Below are 21,841 nucleotides of genomic sequence, written 5' to 3'. Positions count from 1 at the left end.
GTACCCATTAAAAAGAAATAACTACACAAATACCAATAAAACACACATAACAGTTTCTGCAAGCTTCACATCTATGTGTTCGGGTAATCTGAAAGCTCTTTTTGAAATACAGTATGTTTGTAAAAAATTATGTTTGGTGTGATTGATATTTGTTAAACAAGATATTAGTAATTACTAATAAAGTCAAATTGCTGTTTAATCAAATAAGCATCCTAATATGGAGGTGGCAATCTCTTACATTGCTTTAAAAAATCATTACAAGCTGCTCTACTTTTATTACACTACATTTTTGTCAGAATTATATTATTTTCAACCACTTTCAGCTACTTATGGCAAGCAGATTTATAACATATTAGTTAAAAAGGCTCTTAAAAACAGCTAACCACAACTCAGTACTAATTCTACAATGATGTCTATATTGTACATATCTGAAATGGAAATTTCTCCTGGGAAGAGTTTTATTTCAGATATTCTCTATGTTTTTTCTGGATAGAAGCTACGTACTTGTAGATATCTGGAGCTAACCCTAACCCTAACCCAAAACACACGGATGTGAAAAATGACGAAGAAGAAGAAGAAATATCTACAATAAACATCGAAAAACAAAATGACCACTTTAAATGTTCACAGATTTTTAGAAATAATTTTTTTCCCCTATTATACAGTCCCAGCTGTGAAGACCGTAAAACATAATTTTACTACTAGAAAGGTTATTTTGGACATCATTCATATCAATTTTGACTGGGGGGAATGGTGTTTTTCATGTATAAAAGTGGAATTAGAGATATGTGTGTGTGTTGAATTTATTTTAACTGTTTTGGGATTTTAAGCAGAGCTCATTGATTACATTACTTTGACCAGTTAAAGTTGCATCCCTCCATTTCACCCATATTTTGTCTTATTTTCCTCATTATCAGTTGGGTTTTTAGCTCTGCCAAGGAGGTTGTGTTTTTGGTAGTGTTGGTTTATTGTTTATTAGCAATAAGCCGAAGTGGCTGAAAATAGGTCAACAAAGACGATGTCCATGGAAGAGCCGTTTGGGACGGGAGAAGTCTGATGATTTTGATGAGATGGTTGTTTTTAGGATGGAACAGCGGCGTAGCGTTAAAGCTGTTGGCTCCCAGCAAGAAGGCAGGATCGTCTTCTGACCTGCAGGTACTCTGGTTTCCTCCTACAGACTAAAAACATGCATGTCAGGTTAATTAGTAACTCTAAAATTGTCCTTAGGTGTGAGAGCATGAATGGTTGTTTGTCTGGTTTGCCTCTATGTATCCCTGTGATGGACTTGTGACCTGTCCAGGCTGTCCCCCTGCCTCTCAGACAATGACTGCTGGAGATAGGCACCAGCTCCCCCTGACCTGGAAAGGAGAAAATGGATGGATGAATGCATTACCCAGATTTGTTGAGCAAAGCAGATAAAAGTGCTTTGTTTACGTTGAGTGCGTATCCGCGTTTCAGAACTTTAAGGCAATAAATCTGGAAAACCAAACTCTTTGAAACTGCTCCATTTGCTTACATAGCTCAGGATAACACTTCCTAATGCTTGATTTCATAGGCTGCAGTCAGGACCTTTAATTGCGCTTCTCTTCCTAATAAAAGAATTGCTACTTTAAAACAAGAATCTATTTTTTTTTTTTGCCTCAGTATGTGTGGATGAGGCTCGGCTGCAAGCGGGGAGGAGATGAACCTGTAAACTGCTGTTCCCTGCTGGTTTGGAGACGCACGCACGGCTCGCTAATTTGCCCCCACACCTTCGCTTCCTTCCGTATGTGGATCAGTCAGGGAATTAGCTGTCCTCCCTGTCCCGCTCGCGCGCGCAATAAGCCCGGAGAGAGAGAGCGCGCGCGAGAGAGAGAGGAGAGAGCGCGCGCGGATTGTCCACCATCTCAGCCCCCGAGGCGTTCAAACGTCTCATCATCGTCTCCATAACAAAGAGCATTTCCTCCGCAGGCATTGGTAAGTTCACTTTTTAAATTTATTTTTATTTTTTTAACTTCTTTTTCATATTTAAGGTAAACCTCGCCCCCAAACCACTTTTACCCCCTCCTCTGAAAGGCGCCATTTTACTTTTTTTAAGTTACTTTTATTTGAATTAGCCACAGGTGTTTATGCTAGCTTAGCACCTAAACAAAACAACAGACGAGCCTGTGTTTTTTAATGCGAGTTCCCGGCGGCTTTAAAGCTGTGTAACTCCACTGTTCAGCCCATTTAATTAAAGTTGTTGATTAACCAGCCCTAGTGCAACCTTGGGATTAATTAGCCTGCATGGTGGAAATAAATTATCACGGTATAAGCTAGCAGTCTTTGCCCTGCTTTTACAAAAATCAAAGTGAAGGTTTAGTTGTTTTTGTTTTTTGTTTATTGTTTATTATGGTGATGTACTGGAACAATAAGCTGTCAGAGGGGTGTGTAATGTGCTGTATTTTAGGAGCATTAGTTCAGCTGCCCGGTTTGTTGAGGCTCCAGTCTCTATCGATGAGCTGACAGAAAGCTTTCAAGCCTTTAAGCTGCACACACACACACACACACACACACACACACACACACAGAGCGAGCTCTTCTTCTGCCTGCTCCCAAAGCTAAAAAGGAGAGAGGAGGTCAAACACATGCGGGGCTGAAAGTAATTTGGACCTTTAAATAGTAAAAACACAGCAGTTGCAATAACAGTCCTGTCATTTCACACACATGTAACACAACAACACGTCGCCACTTTGCAGAGTTTGTTTTGCTTATTTTAAAGGCATGTTTAAAACAGAAAGCTGTACTCAAAACAACAAATGGGGATCTGAAGCAGCACGAAAGTGCAATTAAAGGCAACCAAAAAAAGAGATAAATTCAGGTTTTAGAATATTGTTTAATGCACAAACTGTGGTGGACATCTTCAGTTTCTTCTCTCCCACAGCGTAAAGAAGATGTTGTGGGTTGTCTCAGTTTTTGTAAAGTTTTTTATGCATACTCCATGCGACCAGGAAAGGAGAAATGAAAGAATGGAAGATTTTCATTGTAAATAGCCTGCACTTGTATAGCACTTTATCTAGTCCAAGTACACTACAGTCAGTCGTTCACCCATTCATCCACACATTGATGGTGGTAAGCTGCATTGTAGCCACAACTGTCCTGAGAGGGGACTGACAGAAGTGAGCCCTCTGACCACCACCAGTAGGCAAAGCAGATGAAGTGTCTTGCCCAAGGACACAACGGCTGAGACGGATGGAGCAGGAGTTCGAACCAGCAACCCACCGATTACAAAACGAACCCCCTCCTCCTAAGCCACTGCCGCCCTGGGATGACGTGACATAATTGTCACTGTAAACATTCTTCGGAGCAGCAATGATATCAACTAGGGAAAAGGTATCATAACTAATTAACTCAGTGACTAATTTTCTACACATGGAAGTGAGGCTGATGAGCTCTCTTATAGTAAGTCAGTAAAAAATAATCAAACTATATGATTGTTTGATACTAGGACTAAACATCAATCACTGAATTTGGTGAAAAGCTTAGTTTTAAACCGATTGAATCTTTAATGCCAGAATCTATTAAGCTTGGAGGAAGACAACAACTGAAATATCTTCGCTGAAAAGTTAGATTTTAAGAATATTAAGTAAACAAGCTAAGCAATAAAGTAATGTGTGCTATAGATTTAATTTTCCCTTTTAAAAAAAACTTCAACTCAGAAAGGTTTGTGCACTCAGCCCTTGAACTGCCTGAAATGCCTCATTTATTGTCCAGAGTTTTCTTCTGTTTTGTTGATAAACGACAAAACGCTTCTCCTATAGTTCTTCTTGGCGAGCCTCGCATGAAAACATGGTTTCCCCGCTCGTTTCTTTGATAAATTGGCTGAATTTTTTGGGGGAGCTGACTAGATTTTTAGATGCCAGGTTGTTGAAAGGTTCTCAGTGCATTATAGGACATCACCGCCTAGCTGCCCAGGCATAGAGCAAAATCATTAAAACAAAAAAAGTAAGAAAAGAAAAAAGAAAGAAGCTCGACAAATGAAGCGTCTGCCTCCCATTTGACTTTAAGATACTCAAAGAACCACAAGCAAACCTGTGGTTTAAGAGCAAATGTGTTAACATGGAACAGTGAGAACACGGTTGAGCTTTGTCTTTAAAAGATTCACACCTGGGAGGAATTTTAGGTTGTATTCTCAATTAAACAAGTAGACAGTAAAGATATGTTTACATCTTTCCTGCTTTGTCTCACCTGAACTCCTGCAGCAGCATTTTGAGTTGTTTTATTTTAAGAATTAGCTGTAGCCTAATTTTGAAGTAAAACTGTATTGGCTAGTTTATCTGTGTTACTCTAAAACAATATGGCCCTAAATTTGGCAATGAAACAAAATGAAAATAAATAAAACTTTAGTTTTAAAAGGTATATCCTTGTGAAAGGTAACTCCAAAGTTCCTGAATACTACCGAAAGACTAAATAATGTCATCGAAGACAACTTATTTTTATACGCCCATCATAAGACGGGTTGCGCTGTCCATCCATCCGTTTGGCCCTCTGTGGGCAGTTTTTTGTCTGAGCTCTAAATGAATAACCATGTAACATAGAAATGTCAAACTGCACAGCTGGGCAACACATGGGTCAAGGATGATCCCTTTTCCTTTCCAGGTCACGGGGTCAAAGGTTAAAGTCATATGTGACCCCTTTGTGAAAACCTGGTCTATGCTCCAGCTTCACATCAGAGTAACAGAGATCTCAAACCCTACAGATGAGTGTACTCTTGTTGTTTTTAGCTGTAATAAAGCAAACTGTAGTAATCACAGGTGATAAATGTTGACATCAAAAAGCCAGAGACTGAGGATTGAAGTCCACATGTGAAAAATGTCACCACAATTAAATGCTGATAGAAAACTTGCATCTTTCTGCTGTGCTGATGGAAAGATGTCTTTTTATCTCTAGTTTAAAGGAGTGGTTTGAAACCACTGATGAATATAAATCACAGTGCTCCCAGGAAACTAATAATCTTCATTTGCGTCTTGGCTGTGGTATGCTAATACTTGGTTAACTGGGATTATCAGGGATGTTGGTGCACATGTGTGAAAGGATTGACTTAAAGCACTTTGTATGTTGTCTGCATGCAGCTTGGCTGACTTGTGATGTGTTTACATGTTTGAGGGCTTTTCTTGGTGTGTTAAGTGGGGCAGATTATGCTCACTGCAGGTCTAGGGGCCATTACGATTATCCAGCATATACAGGTTGTAGCCACATCTTACCGTCTCATAATTTTAGTGGTTATCCAGGAAAGATCAATTTTTTCCATTCATGTCAAAAACACATTTGTAAGGCCTTTACGCAGCAGGAGCAGTCTAATGCCTGATCAGTCTAAAAACATCCCCCAATTTAAATAACTTGTCTTGCAAGCTCTAAAAAGATAGATTATTTCTGAGCACAATCAGTTTTTGATAGACTAAAATGACACATAGCTTAACTCCAAACTGTCTCTTTGTTGATTCAGGTCTAAAAAAATGGCTTTTCATTTCACAGGTACGATGCAGAACATTTGTTTTATTCTCTATGCACAGAAAATGAACCCAGTGACCAAATTATCCCTAAAGATTGTAACCTGTGCCGCCTGGATTTCAGTGTATCCCTAATCTGAGATAGCTTTAAATGAGTGAAACCACAGAGACAAGACAGAGTAATTTTAGGGTTAGACTTCTTGTTCCTCATGCAAACATTTATTTGACAGTAATATTTGAAAGCTGCATAACACTTCAGGATCTCTACCTCTGAGGGAAAAAAGGATTTTAAAGTTTGTTTTATTGGTTAATTATAAATATCAGGAGAATCACAACAGATTTCTCTCTGTTGTTATAAAATATAACAAATGTCTGTTATGATTTTAAGTTGTATTTATTTATGTAAATCCACTGTTACAAAGTCTAAAGACAAATACCACAATATTTGTGACGTGCATAAAAAAACTTCAGGTTTCTTTAAAGCACAATAAAATAATAATAAAACATTTATTGATTACATTCAGAGCCGTCAGGTTGTTTTCTTGTGCAGTCAGAGCCTAACTGTCTACTTTTCTTCTTTCAACAGAGGGATGAAACGAAAAAGGACGAACAGCCTTCATCACAGCAATGAGTGAGTCATCGACTCTTCACTCAACCAAGCTAGTTTCGTTGGCCCGATCCCTGTCCGGGTTTGGACTCGATCCTGCCAATGGAGGCCCCGTCAGCTCCCCTGAGGATGACGAGCCTCCACCCCCGGTAAGGTCTCAAATATTCATCACCGAGTCTTAAAACACACAGCTCAAGTTTTCATGTTGTCATACTTTAATGCACCATTGTACTCTAATTAGGCTGCACTGAGTTTCACTACATGTCCAATTATTTGTCTGTTAGGAGTCCGGCATCGATCTCGGACCTGGGCTGTTTTTTGCCGATGGCAAGAGGAAAGTGGATTATGTGCTCTGCTACAAATACAAAAAACGGCGTTCATCGAGGGGACGTCTTTCCATTTCATCCAACGGGACTGTTCCGCTGATAATACCATTTCAGCCGGAAGCTGAAGCAGAGTCTGGTGCTGCGGGTGCCGCAGCGGGAAACGCAGAGGAGTCAAAGCTGTCTGACGAGGAGAAGGTTTTAATGCGGGAGGAGTTCGAAGCAGGACTGCTCGAGGCCGGACTGCAGATTGAGCGAGACAAAGAGGTGTGCATCTGTAGTACTTACCTAACGCATGTTTCTAATCTTTTACTTTACAACGTGCGTGTGTCTCTGCATGGCTGGGCCGTGTGTTTGTGTTGGTCTCTGAGTGCATTTGCTTGTGTGTTAAATCAGCTGCTGTTTTGGTTGTGGATTAAAAACACTGAGCTTCAACTTGAGCCAAGAGCTGGATTACAAGGCCTTCTAGGAAAATGATTCACTATTCAAAAGTGCATTTGCTGGCAAAGCATTAAACTTGGGGGTGTCTTAAAGCACTTCTGTATTGTATAGTTAGAAGAATGTGCCCATTAGGGCTGTGTAATTAATTGAATTTTGTATTTCAGTCTTGACTGAACAGTGGAATTGCAAACTATCCAGCAGAACAATGTCTAAACAATGTGTATGATTTGGGTGAACAACCTTTCAGTGACTGTGTGAAGGCAAATAAAAATAAAAAATGTGATGACCGAAACAATCAGACTGACCAGAGAGGCAAACTCATCCACATGAAAAGACGTCAGCAGAAATTAGATTTGTAGCTTCATGTTTCCCCCTGAGGCGAAACCTTGCCAGAACGTCTGTTAACTCGGTGTTGAATCAGCTGAAAGTTGTTCAGACGAGTTTCCATTACGAGAGACAGCCGAGTCCTAAACATCCTTATCAGCGAACCCAATAGGACACAGTTACAATACAATAACTTAACTATATTAAATCTAATAATTATAAGATAAAGTGTGAATTGTAAGTCTGTAAGTGAATCACTTTTTTTTTACTGCAGGAAGGACATTTTTTTTTTGTGAATATGCATGTGAGGAACGTGCTGTAACCATTTGAACCATTTGAATAGATAAATTATTTTAGGAGAAATTTCAGCAAAAAAGTATAAAAGAAAATTTCATATTTAAGGCAATTTACTGTTCTTTAAGTGAAATAAATTTCCAAACTCAGTGAGTAATCATGTTCAGTAATTTTGACTTCAGTATTGACCAAAATAACTAATTATAACGTTCTTCCATAATCGAGCAGCCCTAAGGTGCTTATCGTGCACTGATTTAGAGTGTATGTTTATGATTCTTCTGAATGTTTGCTTGAATACTGAGGTGCTCAGTAACTAAAGTCGTAACAGTTTTTTTTTTTTTACTAAAGCTGAATATTTCACGGTTGCATGCATGGCGTCGTAGTTGGTTAACATGTCGCCACACAGTGTCCACACACTGTCTGGACCTTTCTGTGTGACGTTTGCATGGTTTGCTGGTGCTTGTGTGGGTTTTTCTTGTGGTTTCCTCCCACATTCCAAAAACATGCATGTTAGGTTAATTGGCAACTCCAATTTGGCCCTAGGTGTGTGTGTGTGTGTAAGTGAATTTAATGGACTGTTTAAAATAGGCACCATCTTCTCGTAACCCTGAACAGGGTCAAGCTGGTCTACTGTCTGTGTTAAAAATGTCTTCTGTTGTCCTGTTTCCTGTTACTCTGCGTTGATGTGCAGAAGGCAAACGGTATCGGGTTCATTCGGCTTCACATCCCATGGTCAATACTCAGTCGTGAAGCAGAGCTACAGAAGATCAAAGTTGCTGTGAAAAAGGTCAGTACTTTTATTCTTCATGGTTGTGCTTATTCTTGTCTTGCAGAAGTTTCTTTTAACAGATGAGACATGCACAGATCAGCCTTAACATTTTGACCACTGACAGTTACAGATGTTTCTCATCTTGTTAAAATATTTTATTGTGGGAAACCTTTATCCTTCCACTGACACGGACCTCTTCATCATCCCTCTAAAGTTGAGGCTTCACAGACTTTTAGCACTGGCTCAAAGAACATGAGAAATTATTTGAAAATGTTTCCCTACCCTCTGAATTTCCCATGTACTAATTTAGTGGTTTAAAGAGATCCCACCTAACAATTCACAAAGTCTTTGTCCAACTGGTCACAGCTATGTTGGCAGCAAAGGGGGGACATACTTAAAATTAGGCAAGTGGTCATAATGTTATGGCTACTCAGTGTGCACAGAATGTAGCTTAAATTAAATAATGTTTTATAAATGGACAGAAATGTGAGTTGCGGAGACGGACTGGCATCGCTGGAATGTGGGATTCTGTTGTTGCCAAAGTGAACAAACCGTTTCAGCCCGACGTCCCTGACATCGACATCCACAGAGACTCCCAGTCACGCATCCGCTTCAAAACCCTCAAACACCCTTTCATCAGAGATAAGCTCCACCTGTGAGTACATGAGCCGCCGTTTGTGCACAGAGTGAAAGGTTTTACAAAAGAAAACCTACAGGATGGCTCGAGTCTGATCCACTTAGTGTTTAGTTCAGTCATACTCACATAACATGCTAATATCTGAATCATGCGCAAGCTATTTCCTGTCTAATCCTGTAACATGAGGTGTGGCTCTAACATAAATTGTTTACAGTGCTAAAATGCAAAATTTGATTTAAATATAATACTGTGAAATACATCTACTTCTAATTCTTGGCTTATTTTTGTGTCTGCTTTTTGTAATTTCCTGTAGGTATGATATCAAGTCCACAGCAACTTTGTTTGACAATGCAACACGAAGCAGAATAGTGAGTCTATAGGCTAAAATCTTCTCTGTGAATAATATTTTTATTTAATCTATTTTCTGTAACCGAGGTCACACGTCCTTTGCTTTAAAACGCTGTGTGTGCTTGTAGGTTGCTGAGATTATTTCACGTACTACCTGCACTCGCACTTGCCAAACCACTGGTGAGGTTCAGCTTTTTAATATTTTTTTTACAAATAGATAATTTGTTGTTACATTGTATAAACACTTGCAGTCACTGGCATGAACATTGACTTTGTGTTGCCCTTCGTTTTTGTGTCATGAGGCATCAACTCATTACTGGCTCGGGGTGTTTATGACTCTGCCTTCCCTCTTCACGATGTGAGTAAAACAGAAGCAGGAGCTCCCACTGGTGAATTCACTCTTTTGTGTTTGCGAAACAGTAAAAAGGTCCATTTAAATCTGTTTGCCTTTCAATTCAATTAATTCTGATCAAGTGCAGACCAAAATCCGTCCATTTATATTAGATTCAGTGCAATCCATACAATCTTCAGATCCAATAGCATGTCAGTTTTTATTTGTTATTTACATTTATTTAACCAGGCTACTCCTATTGAGATCCCAGATCTCTTTTTCAATGGAGGCCTGGGCCTGAAGGTGGCGTAACGTGCATGTTTTTAAGCTGTGGGAGGAAACCGGAGTGCCCGGAGAAAACCCACACAAACACGAGGAGAACAAGCAAACTCCACACAGAAAGACCCCAGGTCCAACCCAGGGCTCAAACCCTGGACCATCTTGCTGTGAGGCAACAGTGCTGATCAGTAATCCATCGTGCTGCCAGGTCCAGTTCAATGCAGTCTAGCTGTTGTTCAAATATTATTTTACCGAAAAAGGTGGGAGTTGAATACAAAGGCTTGTATGAAGCTTTTTAAAGAGTCAGTCCTGGTCACAATCTGTCAAATCCTTCTTCCTAGAGGCCTCAATCAGTGTGTCCTGTCCAATGTGAACGCTGGCTTTTATTCATTCTCTCACCAAAGGTTTTGTTGAAAATCAAGACATATCTGGCACTGTTATTTTTATATGAGAACAGACTTTTAGGCTGGTGTGTCTCATGCAAAGAGCTGATTTCTCTTTTCTTTAGGGGTCGTTCACAAGAAGAGGACGGAAAGATCAGCTAAATGACAGACAGGTGAGTTGATTGACTTCTGGTTGGGTTTCCAAAAATGCTTCTTGAAGAGTTGTTTTCAAAACCTGTAGGACCTATTTGCAGGAGCAGAGTCAAGTTGTTGACTGATGATTTGTATTTTGTCATCAAAACTGAGCTTCAGACATCTAAAGCCGGCCACAAATGCATCAAACACATTTGATGATTTATAGCAGTGCCACGCTCCGCCTTAAAAAGAAACATTTCCAGGCTAAAATTTTAAGGCTGTCAATCAGGCACAAGGTTCATCTTACAGTAAAATTCAGCACAACAGAATTAGCTTTGAGCTAACAGTCAGTTAAAGGACAGTTTGTTTGTTTTTTACTTCATATTAGTGTGACGAGTGTATTGTGTTTGTGGGTCTTCCAGATCCTCCATGAAGAATGGGCCAACTATGGTGTCATGTTCAAATATCAGCCTGTTGATCTGATCAGGTACTGAGCTGCTACTGCAAACATTAAACTCACTTATAGTTTCTGACTTAAACGTACCTAAAAGTGTTTATGCCAAAACAAACTGAGAACTTTGAGGTAACAGTGAGCCAAAAGTCTCTTTCAATATGACACCTATACAACACCTTGATGTTGTTCTAATAAAATTAATTATTCTGTTATTGGTTAAATTCTGCAAACCCAGGCAGAGAGTTTATGTGTGTTTTTCTTGTTTCCAGGAAGTACTTTGGAGAGCAGATTGGGTTGTATTTTGCCTGGCTGGGTGTTTATACTCAGCTCCTTATCCCTCCCTCTGTGCTGGGCATCATTGTCTTCCTGTACGGCATATTTACTGTAGATACCAACGTGCCAAGGTGAGCGGACTCTTCAAACGTGTTTATTGTAGCCTTTGAAATGACTGTTTTTATCAATATGAAGGAAATAATATTAATTCCCATGCTTTTTCACCTGCATATTTCAGTCAGGAGACATGTGATGAGAACCTGAACATCACAATGTGTCCACTGTGTGATGCTGTGTGTGATTACTGGCAGCTGAGTACAGTGTGCTCTCTGGCCCGAGCCACATACCTGTTCGACAACGGAGTTACTGTCCTCTTTGCCATTTTCATGTCTCTGTGGGGTAAATTGACACGCTAACAATACACTTTCCTCATAATGAAACAGCAAGTAAAGTACATTTCAACAGGCAGAAAAACTTCCACAGCTGTTGTCTGACCAAGATGTACAAAAGAAATTACAGAAGAATAGCTGTTAAAAAAAGTAAAACCTTTTTTATCACATTTACAAATAGCAGATGTGCTAAATAACCTTACATACAGTAAACCTGAACAAATAAAAAATAAGGGTTAAAAAACTGGAAAAAGAGAATTACAAAAACTATAACAATAGCATCATCAGAAGTATTTATTTTCCTAGGCTCACAAAGAAAATTTAAAACATCATCACATTTTAGAAAGGAACCACTATCCCAGAGTATTTTTGTGTCTGAGGCTAAAGGGAAAAAGAGATGATATCGAGCATTACACAGTCTGACCTTTGGGTGGATTTGCACGGATTAGATTAGCATAAATGATTTTCTCAATATTTTATAGTAAAATACCCAAAAACAAGTACATATGACACACATGACTTCAGGACAAAGATGATTAATCTCACTTACCCTGTTTCTTTTTAGACCGTATCAAAGAAAATGATGCTTCTTGAAAATGTGCCTTGATGAAAAACATCAGGATGATTTTCTCAGATGTGGCCCCCAAATAAATTGGTGTAAGTGAGATTAGTCAGTCTTGCCCTGAAGTTTGTGTCTGCTGCCTGTTTTTTTTTAAAATATATTTTACTTTAGAAAACATGAAAGAACAAAACTGATTAAAAATGATAGTAGTAACAACTATAGATGTCAGGTGGCAGTCACAGAAAGTGAATACAGTCTATATTAACTGAAAGAAAAGTACCTTATAATTCATGATCTATATAATTTCATGTTTTAAAGAAATCTGTGTCAGCAGCTCTGCTGTTTGTTAAACTCATTCTAAGATCGCCACCTCTTCAGTACTAAATGCAACAAACAGCAGCGTAATATCTAAGCTTTATACACTTTTGGGGATCTTTTTGTATCCTCTTTTTCAGTCATGTTAGATTCATTGTACTGATCACCGCCTGACTGTGTGTTTTAGATAACTATCCAATCAAAAAAACATTCGACCTACCCTTGCAAGTCCATTCGTATCAAGCAAGATGCTTTGGAAGAATTACATTCTTTTGTAATTACAGAGCTGGTATGCAGAAGTACATTCTTTTTCCCCACAATAATCTGCTTTTGAATCTATAGAAAATAATGAGCTTCAATTATCTGTTCAGTTATCTGATCGTATACACAGACAAAACACAAACTCTGACAACACAGTTTATTTTAATATGCACTTTAATTTTTTTGCAATTCCTGTAGTGTTGAGGGGCTTTTTGGACAGGCTTCTGCTCAACAATGATACTATGTAGAAGAGTTACTGTTTACTGTGTAGAAAAACAACCTTATATATTATGTTGCAACTGTCTTTCAAAAAGTCCTGTAATTTTATACAGTTTAGAAGTGAGTACTGCTTTCCAATGCTTTCATAAATACAGTTTTAGTCAGATTGTCTGACAGCTCACTGAGACAGATACAACCTGTTGAACTGCTTCATTTTGGACTCCTATCAAAGTTCTCTAATTCAGTATGATTTAAAAATAAGCCATATCAAAACGCTGTATTTGTGACTTGTTTTATTACCAACAACAGTTTTCTTGCTGTGTTGTCTGGCAGCTGCGTGGTTTCTGGAGCACTGGAAGAGGCGACAGATGTGTCTGAGACATACCTGGGATCTGACGAGTTTGGAGGATGAGGAGGTATTAAAATACACTGAAGGAAACTTTGTGTGTACACAAACAAAACCAGGGAATGCGTCTGATTAAAATAGATAAAATCTCTCTGTTCTCTTTCAACCCCGGCTTTAAAAGCAGAGTGGGTAATGGTCGAAGTGATAACCTCATGGCCTCATTATCCAGGTCATGCATGTCATGTTTTTTTCCTGGAAGACGGTCAGTTGTCCTTGACCTCTAAATTTCACCGAACACAATGATTCATTAACCCTGGGAGGGACCGTAATGGGACTGGACATGGTCTTAAAAGGCCTGTTCACATTTGTAGTTTTGAAACTATTTTGAACCCATTTCAGGTGATTTCACTGAATGTAGTCAGCTCTGAAGCCTCTGCTCACACTTAATATCCAACAGTGTTTTGTGATTGATTTCAATTACACACTCTGTATGCAGATACACACACAGCTACGTCACACAGAGGACTGTCACTGAGCAACAAACAAGGTTTTGCTTTTTTGTTGAGTTGTTGAGAAATAAAGGAGCAAGATGATTCACAGAGCTCAGTGTCAGAGCTAAAACAGTAGATTTTAACCTGTGAAAATCCACCACAGTACAAAGGGTGTACTGACATCCGACAGCTGTTTTACGCAGCTGCACTGTGAGCAGAACATCAGCTCCGTGTTTAATTAGGTTCATATAATAATGTTGTTCTGTGATTGACAGGACACTATAGCTGACAGTGAACCACAGCTGAGGACCAGCGGCTCTAAAACAATTAAAACAGAATATTAAACAGGATAAACTCACCCAAACAATGTCCTGACTGATTAATAAAACCTCGACAAAACAACATTCAAATAACATTCTAGTAAACGGTTCATTAAAACTTTTAGTTGAAAAAAACCCCAAAACGAAACAGCATCTTCAGAATATTCTCAAGGGTTGCCGTTTATTGCTCAGCTGCCTGTGTGGGGTCACCTCAGTTCAGCAGGAGGTCCTACATCGAGGATTGCTGTTCAGACTATACAAAAGGTCCACTTCTTAAGGTGGTTCGTATATAAAAAATGTTTTCAACAGACATTGTGAGAATTAACACTTGTATTATAGTGCTATCAGATATCTAAAGACAGAATGTAGTAGCCAGTGTGAATAGGATGAAGAGGAACTTGTTGGAAAAGAGGACAGCGTAGTCACAACACAAACAGTAACTCTCTAACACAGCTGTTCCTTCCTTTTCTTCTTGTTTTTCATGCGTCTTTGTCTCGGCTGCTTGCAGGAGCGAGTTCAGGTAGGAAGGTTTTTATACTGGTTTAATGCACACTCCTTGAAACACAAAGTGATTTAAATGTAAATATGTATATATATATATATATATATATATATATATATATATATATATATATATATATATATATATTTGAAATTCTGAAGCCCAAAATCCAGCCAGCATGTTACTAATAAAAGGCTTTAAATTTTAAACTGATACTTTTGGTTTTTCATATTAATGAGTCCTACTTTGGAAAGTTTCATTCATGATCTCAGTTGAAATCACAATAATATGAGGTTTTAATTAAATGTGAAAACTGTACATAGCCGTGCAGTTTGAGGATTCTTGTTTCTGGTGCAGATATTTTATCATGTGTGTGTGGTTGTGTGTTCTCTGCAGGATGAACTGAGGCCTGAATACGAAGAAGCTCTGCAGGTGAAAAAAGCTAAGATGAAAGCACAAGCTAAGAAGAAGGTATTTTTATGTTTTTCTTTTTTATATAATATTTGTAACACAACTTGTATTACCTCTCATGGTGTGTTTGCTCGCTGTTTTAGCTGACTCAGGCTGCAGAAGGTGTAGATGGAGAGACAGATCAGATGCTGGCCTCACAGGTATCACTGGGCGTACATTAAGTGGATAGACCTGCTGAGGAAGCAGATAAATCCACCTCTACATGATCTACCCTCATCTTAAAAGTGATCTTGTTTTCCTATAAAACCAAATACTACTGTTTTTATAAGCTCTTAATACAAAATTAAGTTCTCATGGACTAAATCTCCGTTCATAAGGTAATATTTGTATGAACCCCCCCCTTTCCCGTAAAGTGTGTGGTTGAGTCCAAAGCAGCTTACCTGCCTGAGATTAGCCCAGATTACTGATAGAGACATAAAGGGGATGAGGGATGGGAAGAAGGGGAGGAGATTGTTGTCCTTTCAGATGGCGAACATGCTCCTTCCAGAACATGTGTTTGTGTGCAGAGCATGTGCAAAACACTGTGAGGCATATGTGCATTTGTTGTTCTGTGCGATTAAATAATCTGTATGTTTGTCTCGACAGCAAGAACCGGAATCTCTGGACACTGAGGATCACCTGTCAGGGTGCCTCATCAATATATCCACCTTACTACTACTGGTACTGCATTCATTCTCTTCATTTTCTTACTTTATTGTAAGATTATTGTAAGATTGTTATTTTTCCATCATCTATTAGGTATTTAACAGAAATCAACAGTTTCTTCTTCTCTTAGTCTTTAATTTATTGACACAAAACTTAAAATTTCTCCAAATTCATTCACTAATCAGCTCAATTTAGTGATAAAACTATTCATCAAGCAGTTCTCTGCATAAAATCCCATTAAACAAACAAACAAATAAAAAACAGTAAGATGAAACAGACAGGAAATAACAATAAATTAAAACTGCACTGTCCTCCAGAATTGTGTATTCTGACTTTTCTTCATTGTGTGCTCGTGTTTCGTGCGTCTTCAGATCTTCGTGACCTTCTCGGCAGTGTTCGGGGTAGTAGTTTACCGCATCTGCATGTTAAGTGTGTGGTCCATGAACCCTGACCCCGAAGCCAAGGCCCGAGTCAGGATGACTGTCATCACCACGGGCATCGTCCTGAACATGCTGGTCGTTCTGGTGTTGGAGGAGGTCTACGGAGCGATCGCTGTCTGGTTGACTGAGCTTGGTAATGTATTAAATATGGTTGCAAAACCAGTTATTAAAACAAAAGGCTACTTGTTTACAGTGGGTTTATTTTTGGGATGGCGGGGATGATATATTCTATATATTTATACTCTATGAAATGTTGATGTTTAGGACTTTCGTATCAGAACAGACAAATCTCATTAAACTAACATTGTGAATCCAGTATAGCAGATGAGTCAGTTAACGATATTAGTGTCCGGTGTCCACTGATGATGTGTTCAGAGTTTTGTTTACTTTCCAACAGAACTTCCAAAAACTGAGGAGGAGTTCGAAGAGAGGTTAATCTTTAAGTCATTCTTCCTAAAATCTATGAATGCCTTTGCACCTATTTTCTACGTTGCCTTCTTCAAGGGCAGGTGTGTTTCTCTTTTCATCCTTCAACAAATTAAAACTCCTGTTTATCTTTACTTCCCGTTACGTGACTTGGTCCTTTCTTTGTACAGGTTTGCTGGGCGGCCCGGTGATTATGTTTACATCTTTGATGACTATCGTATGGAGGAGGTATGTCCAGCTTTATTATTACTATTATTATTAAGACATTGTATCTATTGTTCAAATGAAAAAGTTACAAAGCTCATACACTTGTTAAACAATGGTTTGTTTGATATTTGTCACAACAGGCAAAATAAAAAAGAAAAAGGCTATGGACTAATTTAACTTTTTTATCTGTTATTATAATTAAGAGTTGGTAAGATTAGAATTGATGTCCTAAACATGATAACCATATCACTTTCAGAGGCTTGCCGATTGGAGATTTGGCTTTATGGGACTGATAAGTAATCTATAACTGTTTACAGTGTATAGTCGTTCTGATTGTAAGAAACTCTGGGTACAGCTGTCCGTTTTGAGTCCTGTTTGTTTAATTATCAAGTTAAAATCCTGCCTTACTTAAAGAGTACAGTGTCTAAACTCACCTGTTGTAGATTTGAAGGGCTCGAGACTGAGTGGTGTGTTTGAAAGCATTAACAGAAAGTTTGTGTTGCGCCTTTAAACCTTAAAGCATAGTTATCTAGATGTAGATGCACAACATATAGATACAGCGACACAAAGCGGCTGTAACATTTAGAAAGAACAGGAGAAACGTGTGAAATATCAAGGTCTGAAAGAGAAGCTGGGGAAAGTGAAGTCCTCAGTGCTTTGCAGTGGTCTTTGGAGCACTCGGGGCTGGGACCCCCTAACTAGGAGATTACTCCAGCAGATTCCTGGAGCAACTTTTAAGACCTCAGTCTAGAAGAGCACAGAACCATCAAGCTCCCAGGCGTCTGGCTGAGGACCTGAGCAGAAAAGTATATATATATATATATATATATATATATATATATATATATATATATATATATATATATATATATATATATATATATATATATATATATATATATATATATATATATATCCTTAGACAGGTCGCAAGTCTATCACAGGGACACAAAGGGACAAACAAGACAAACAACCACTCACACCTAGAGATAATTTAGAGTTACCAATTAACCCAACATGCATGTTTTTGGTCTGTGGGAGGAAACCAGAGTACTCTGAGAAAACCTACCGGTGCACGGGGAGAACATGCAAACTCCACACAGAAAGACTGGAGGCAAACCTGCAACAGCTCTAACAACCGTGCCGCCATGCCTTTGTATATGTGTAAGCTATATATAGCTACATCTTCATCTTGAGTCAATGTGTGTTTTGTGATCCATAGTGCGCTCCTCCAGGCTGCCTCATTGAGCTTTGCATCCAGCTCAGCATGATCATGCTTGGAAAGCAGCTCATTCAGAACAACGTGTTTGAGATTCTCATACCGTATGTATATGTTAATATGAATATTTCGTCAGCAGTAGTTAAAAAAGAAACTATATTTCTGTTTTGCTCTTGCATCCAAAATTTAGACAGAAATGTTTTGTGAAAGATGTTTAGTTTCTGTAAATAATGTGTTTTGTTGTTTTCCAGTAAGTTGAAAAAGATGTACAGAACAATACAGGAAGAAAAAGGGAAGCAAAGATCTGCAGAAGATGAGGAGAATGAGCAAGAGGAGAAAAGACCAAAGCAACAATTTGACAAAGATTTCACCCTTGAACCATTTGAGGGTGTTAGCCCGGAGTATATGGAAATGAGTGAGTCTCATGGAGTCTCTTACTCAGTTTTTTATTCAATGATTTACTCAATACTGCAACTGCATAGTGCAATTTTAATTATATGTGCTTGTCTAATTGCAGTAATCCAGTACGGATTTGTGACTCTGTTTGTGGCTTCCCTCCCACTGGCCCCTGCATTTGCTTTACTCAACAACGTCATTGAGATTCGCCTCGACGCTGCAAAGTTTGTCACTGAGATCCGGCGTCCCGACGCAGTGAGGTGCAAAGATATCGGTAAAGCTTTTACGCTGTGAAACGTCTTCCCTTTTAGTCTCTGTGTTGGGTGTGAAAAATCTTTAATCGCTGCCATTTTTTCCACTCTGAATTTCCATTTTCTTTCCTTTACACAAACATTCACACAAAACATGGATGGACACTTTTCCCTTTCCCCGTTTGTCTCTTTTGTTCATGCTGTCTTCAGGGATTTGGTTCAACATTCTGTGTGGAATCAGCAAGTTCTCTGTCATTACCAATGTAAGTGTTTGTGTGTCTCTTTGTCTTCTCTGCCTACAACCGGTGAGCTAAAAAGCACAACACGCATTTACCTCTCTTATAGTGTGTCCATAGATAGCTGGTAATGATGAGTTTTTAAAAGCACAGTCTTATTTTCGTCATATCTTTAACTTCCCTGGGTTGTGAAAAAACAACAGCACAGATACAAACACTGTTACTGAGCAGGTAATAACACCAGCCATATTCATAACACCTCTGGAACATAGTTAAACATATAAAACCTTCTTTTCTTTTCCTTTTTCTTTTCTTTTTCTAAAGACTAACACCCTTAACAGTCGTCGTTTTGCCTTCCTTTAAAGCTGCATTCAAGGAGAAAGTCACAATTCCTGTTTTTATGGCTGAGAAAGTTAGATTGTTAGCTGATTTATGAAAAATAAGACAAAATATATGAATAATCAAGTCAGTTATTTTTTAAAGAAATTTTTGCTAATAATTTGCTGTTTATACTAGCAATAATACAATAAAAAGTTGGAGTTCCCACTTCACAGGTTCAGTGACTGCAGCATAATTAAAAGTTTGTAAAAGTTACAGGATTTCTTCTAATTAGAGCTGGAAAATGGATTATTTTTACATAATATGCTTTCTGTACGACATTTTAAATCAGTGCAGTACCCAAAAAATAAACTTTTATGTTTGTTTTTGGGTTATAAGAGAATATTTTACATCCAAAATATTTATTATCGATTACAGAAAATTTATTTCTTACATCTCCCCTGTAATTCTTTAGTTTGTTTTTTGTTCATAATCATTTTCCAAGCCGTTTACGACTCAAAATACTTGTCATTGTCTGTACTATATATGAGTAACAATTTAGAAGAACAACCTAAACGTTTGTACTCCTGAATGAATGAGGTGGATCTGTTATGATGTTGGGATTATTTTGCTGAAATGTTTTTAGTCAATAAGGTAAATTTCTTTAATTTGTCACCAATCTTTAGACGTAGGTGTTCTTATTCCTAACCAGTGATAGTGCACTCCTGCATTTCTTTGTGACCAAATGTTACAAAGAAGTGACTAGCAGGATATTATTGGTATGCGTCTGCTTTTATGAAAATGCAGAGTATGTGTATGCTGGTGATAAGTAGGATGGATAATAAAACCAAGGTTGTGACTTTGTTTAAAAATCTACTTTTAATTTTGCTTAATCACAAGGAGGTAAGAAGTCACAACACTCAATGATTACATAGAAAATGTAATCCTGATCCTAAATTTGTTGTGTGAAGAATGTTCTGAAGCTTTGCAGTTTGATAGACAGCTGTAAATGTATAAATATCATCATGAAAGTGTTGAAGTTTTAACTCATGTTTCTGCTTCAGGCATTCGTCATCTCCTTCACATCGGAGTTCGTCCCACGAATGATTTACCAGTACATGTACAGCGTAAACGGCACCATGAGCGGCTACACGGAGCACTCGCTGTCCTACTTCAATGTCAGCAACTTTTCTCCTGGCACAGCACCAAACACCACGCTCATCACCGGTGTCACCATGTGCAGGTCAGAGTGATTCTCCTACCCTTGACTTACCTCGACCTTCCTTTAATTCTTTTAGCCATCAGCTTAACTCCGCTTTTACGGCAAAAAATGGCATGGATTGCAGCGTCTTACCGAGGACGAATCTTAAGATAGTATCTCGCTGGGTTCCGACGGCTGGGAGGCTAGTTGGTGACTCAAAATGGTGGAAAAATTGTCAAATTTTCCATTTCAGTCTCACTGAATTCTGAGTGTTTAAGATCAACAAGCTTTGTGGTCACGTTCTGAAAGGTCAGTTTTTGGAAACCATGGCTCATTGTCATGTACACAGCTTGAAAAACTGTCTTTTAGGTCATTCACACATTATTTTCACACACCCGCTTCGACCTGCTTTGGACCCACCTTGGCAGCACTTCTAAACTAAGATGGGCAAATTTAGACCAGATTTTTTTTTTTTTAATAAATGGTATTTGTAATCAACCTGTTTTTTTAGGGCTGTAGTCTTGGATGTTTTCTGTCGTATAGAGAGCTCCTGTCCAGGTGTCAAAAACAGGTAAAATTTACTAAAAACTAAATAGAGACAACTTTGAGACGCCTGCGAGAACTCTGGGACTGCTGTTTGTTGGCAGCAAAGCACATATTTTTTGAACATGTTCTGAACTCAAGCAACAGCGCTGCAAGCCTCTGTGAGTTTCTCAGAAACTGAGAACCCCCACGAGCGTTTGGAGACATGTTGGAAACTCCCTCGCGAATGCCGCTCACCAACTCATTGCCATCAGCCGCAGCCCGGTGGGATGCTACTTTTAGCATCACCAGAATTGTGTTTCTGCATTCAGTCAGTCGTATTTTTGTTTATCCTCTCAGTCTCTGTGTGTTTTAGATATAAGGACTACAGAGATCCGCCATGGGCTCCAGATGCCTACACCTTCTCCAAACAGTACTGGTCTGTGCTCGCTGCTAGACTGGCCTTTGTAATCTTCTTCCAGGTATCAAACACGTATTTGCAACAGATGGTATTTTTATCACTTTGAAAAGTGTCCTCTGACTTATAGATCTTCATAAATTTATTGACATTTTTTAGAAAATAGGCTTTTTGATGCGGCAGTAAAGTTGTCAGTTTTCTGTTTTAAAATCTTTTGAGAATTTTGTTTCTTCTCATCTTAAAATAGATTCAGCTAGGTTTTCTTTGTTCTGTTGGAAAACTATTTCTCAGCATCAAACCAAATTACAGGTTGAGTGTTCAAGTTTATTTAAAATAAGACAAACCACTATATAAACAATAAATACACTTATAAATTAAAAAAAACATCCTTATAATGATTGATAAATAGTTAAAAAAAATTTAATGTTTCTTCAATATACCGTATTTTCCGGACTATAAGTCGCAGTTTTTTTCACAGTTCGGCTGGGGGTGCGACTTATACTCTGAAGCGACTTATGTGTGAAATTATTAACACATTATTATATAATTTCACATGTTATTTACACACTAAACCGCAAGAGGGCGCTCTAGGCCTGTGTTGAGTCTGACGTAAGTGACGT

At 38.5% G+C, this 21,841-nt stretch overlaps 1 protein-coding gene across 1 annotated transcript in view; it reads left to right on the top strand.

The window, feature by feature from the left end:
- Positions 1-1,357: 1,357 nt before the first annotated feature.
- The window catches only part of LOC108230108 (anoctamin-1), a 24,122-nt gene continuing 3,638 nt past the window's right edge, over positions 1,358-21,841 (top strand). The window contains exons 1-26 of the mRNA XM_017406032.3: positions 1,358-1,956; positions 6,055-6,224; positions 6,360-6,665; positions 8,149-8,244; positions 8,709-8,881; positions 9,177-9,231; positions 9,340-9,391; positions 9,514-9,569; positions 10,330-10,377; positions 10,762-10,826; positions 11,063-11,197; positions 11,305-11,465; positions 13,146-13,228; positions 14,478-14,489; positions 14,868-14,942; positions 15,026-15,082; positions 15,528-15,602; positions 15,959-16,160; positions 16,425-16,536; positions 16,624-16,681; positions 17,883-17,983; positions 18,131-18,294; positions 18,397-18,549; positions 18,737-18,789; positions 20,145-20,323; positions 21,180-21,285. Coding sequence (XP_017261521.1) covers positions 6,096-6,224; positions 6,360-6,665; positions 8,149-8,244; positions 8,709-8,881; positions 9,177-9,231; positions 9,340-9,391; positions 9,514-9,569; positions 10,330-10,377; positions 10,762-10,826; positions 11,063-11,197; positions 11,305-11,465; positions 13,146-13,228; positions 14,478-14,489; positions 14,868-14,942; positions 15,026-15,082; positions 15,528-15,602; positions 15,959-16,160; positions 16,425-16,536; positions 16,624-16,681; positions 17,883-17,983; positions 18,131-18,294; positions 18,397-18,549; positions 18,737-18,789; positions 20,145-20,323; positions 21,180-21,285 — 2,706 coding nt within the window. The 5' untranslated portion in view covers positions 1,358-1,956; positions 6,055-6,095. The remainder of the gene's footprint in view (positions 1,957-6,054; positions 6,225-6,359; positions 6,666-8,148; positions 8,245-8,708; positions 8,882-9,176; positions 9,232-9,339; positions 9,392-9,513; positions 9,570-10,329; positions 10,378-10,761; positions 10,827-11,062; positions 11,198-11,304; positions 11,466-13,145; positions 13,229-14,477; positions 14,490-14,867; positions 14,943-15,025; positions 15,083-15,527; positions 15,603-15,958; positions 16,161-16,424; positions 16,537-16,623; positions 16,682-17,882; positions 17,984-18,130; positions 18,295-18,396; positions 18,550-18,736; positions 18,790-20,144; positions 20,324-21,179; positions 21,286-21,841) is intronic.

The sequence above is a fragment of the Kryptolebias marmoratus genome, linkage group LG11, assembly GCF_001649575.2.
Source record: "Kryptolebias marmoratus isolate JLee-2015 linkage group LG11, ASM164957v2, whole genome shotgun sequence".
Taxonomy (NCBI): Eukaryota; Metazoa; Chordata; class Actinopteri; order Cyprinodontiformes; family Rivulidae; genus Kryptolebias; species Kryptolebias marmoratus.
Note: the sequence above shows the minus strand (reverse complement) of the source record. Positions and strands in the feature narration are given on the sequence as shown.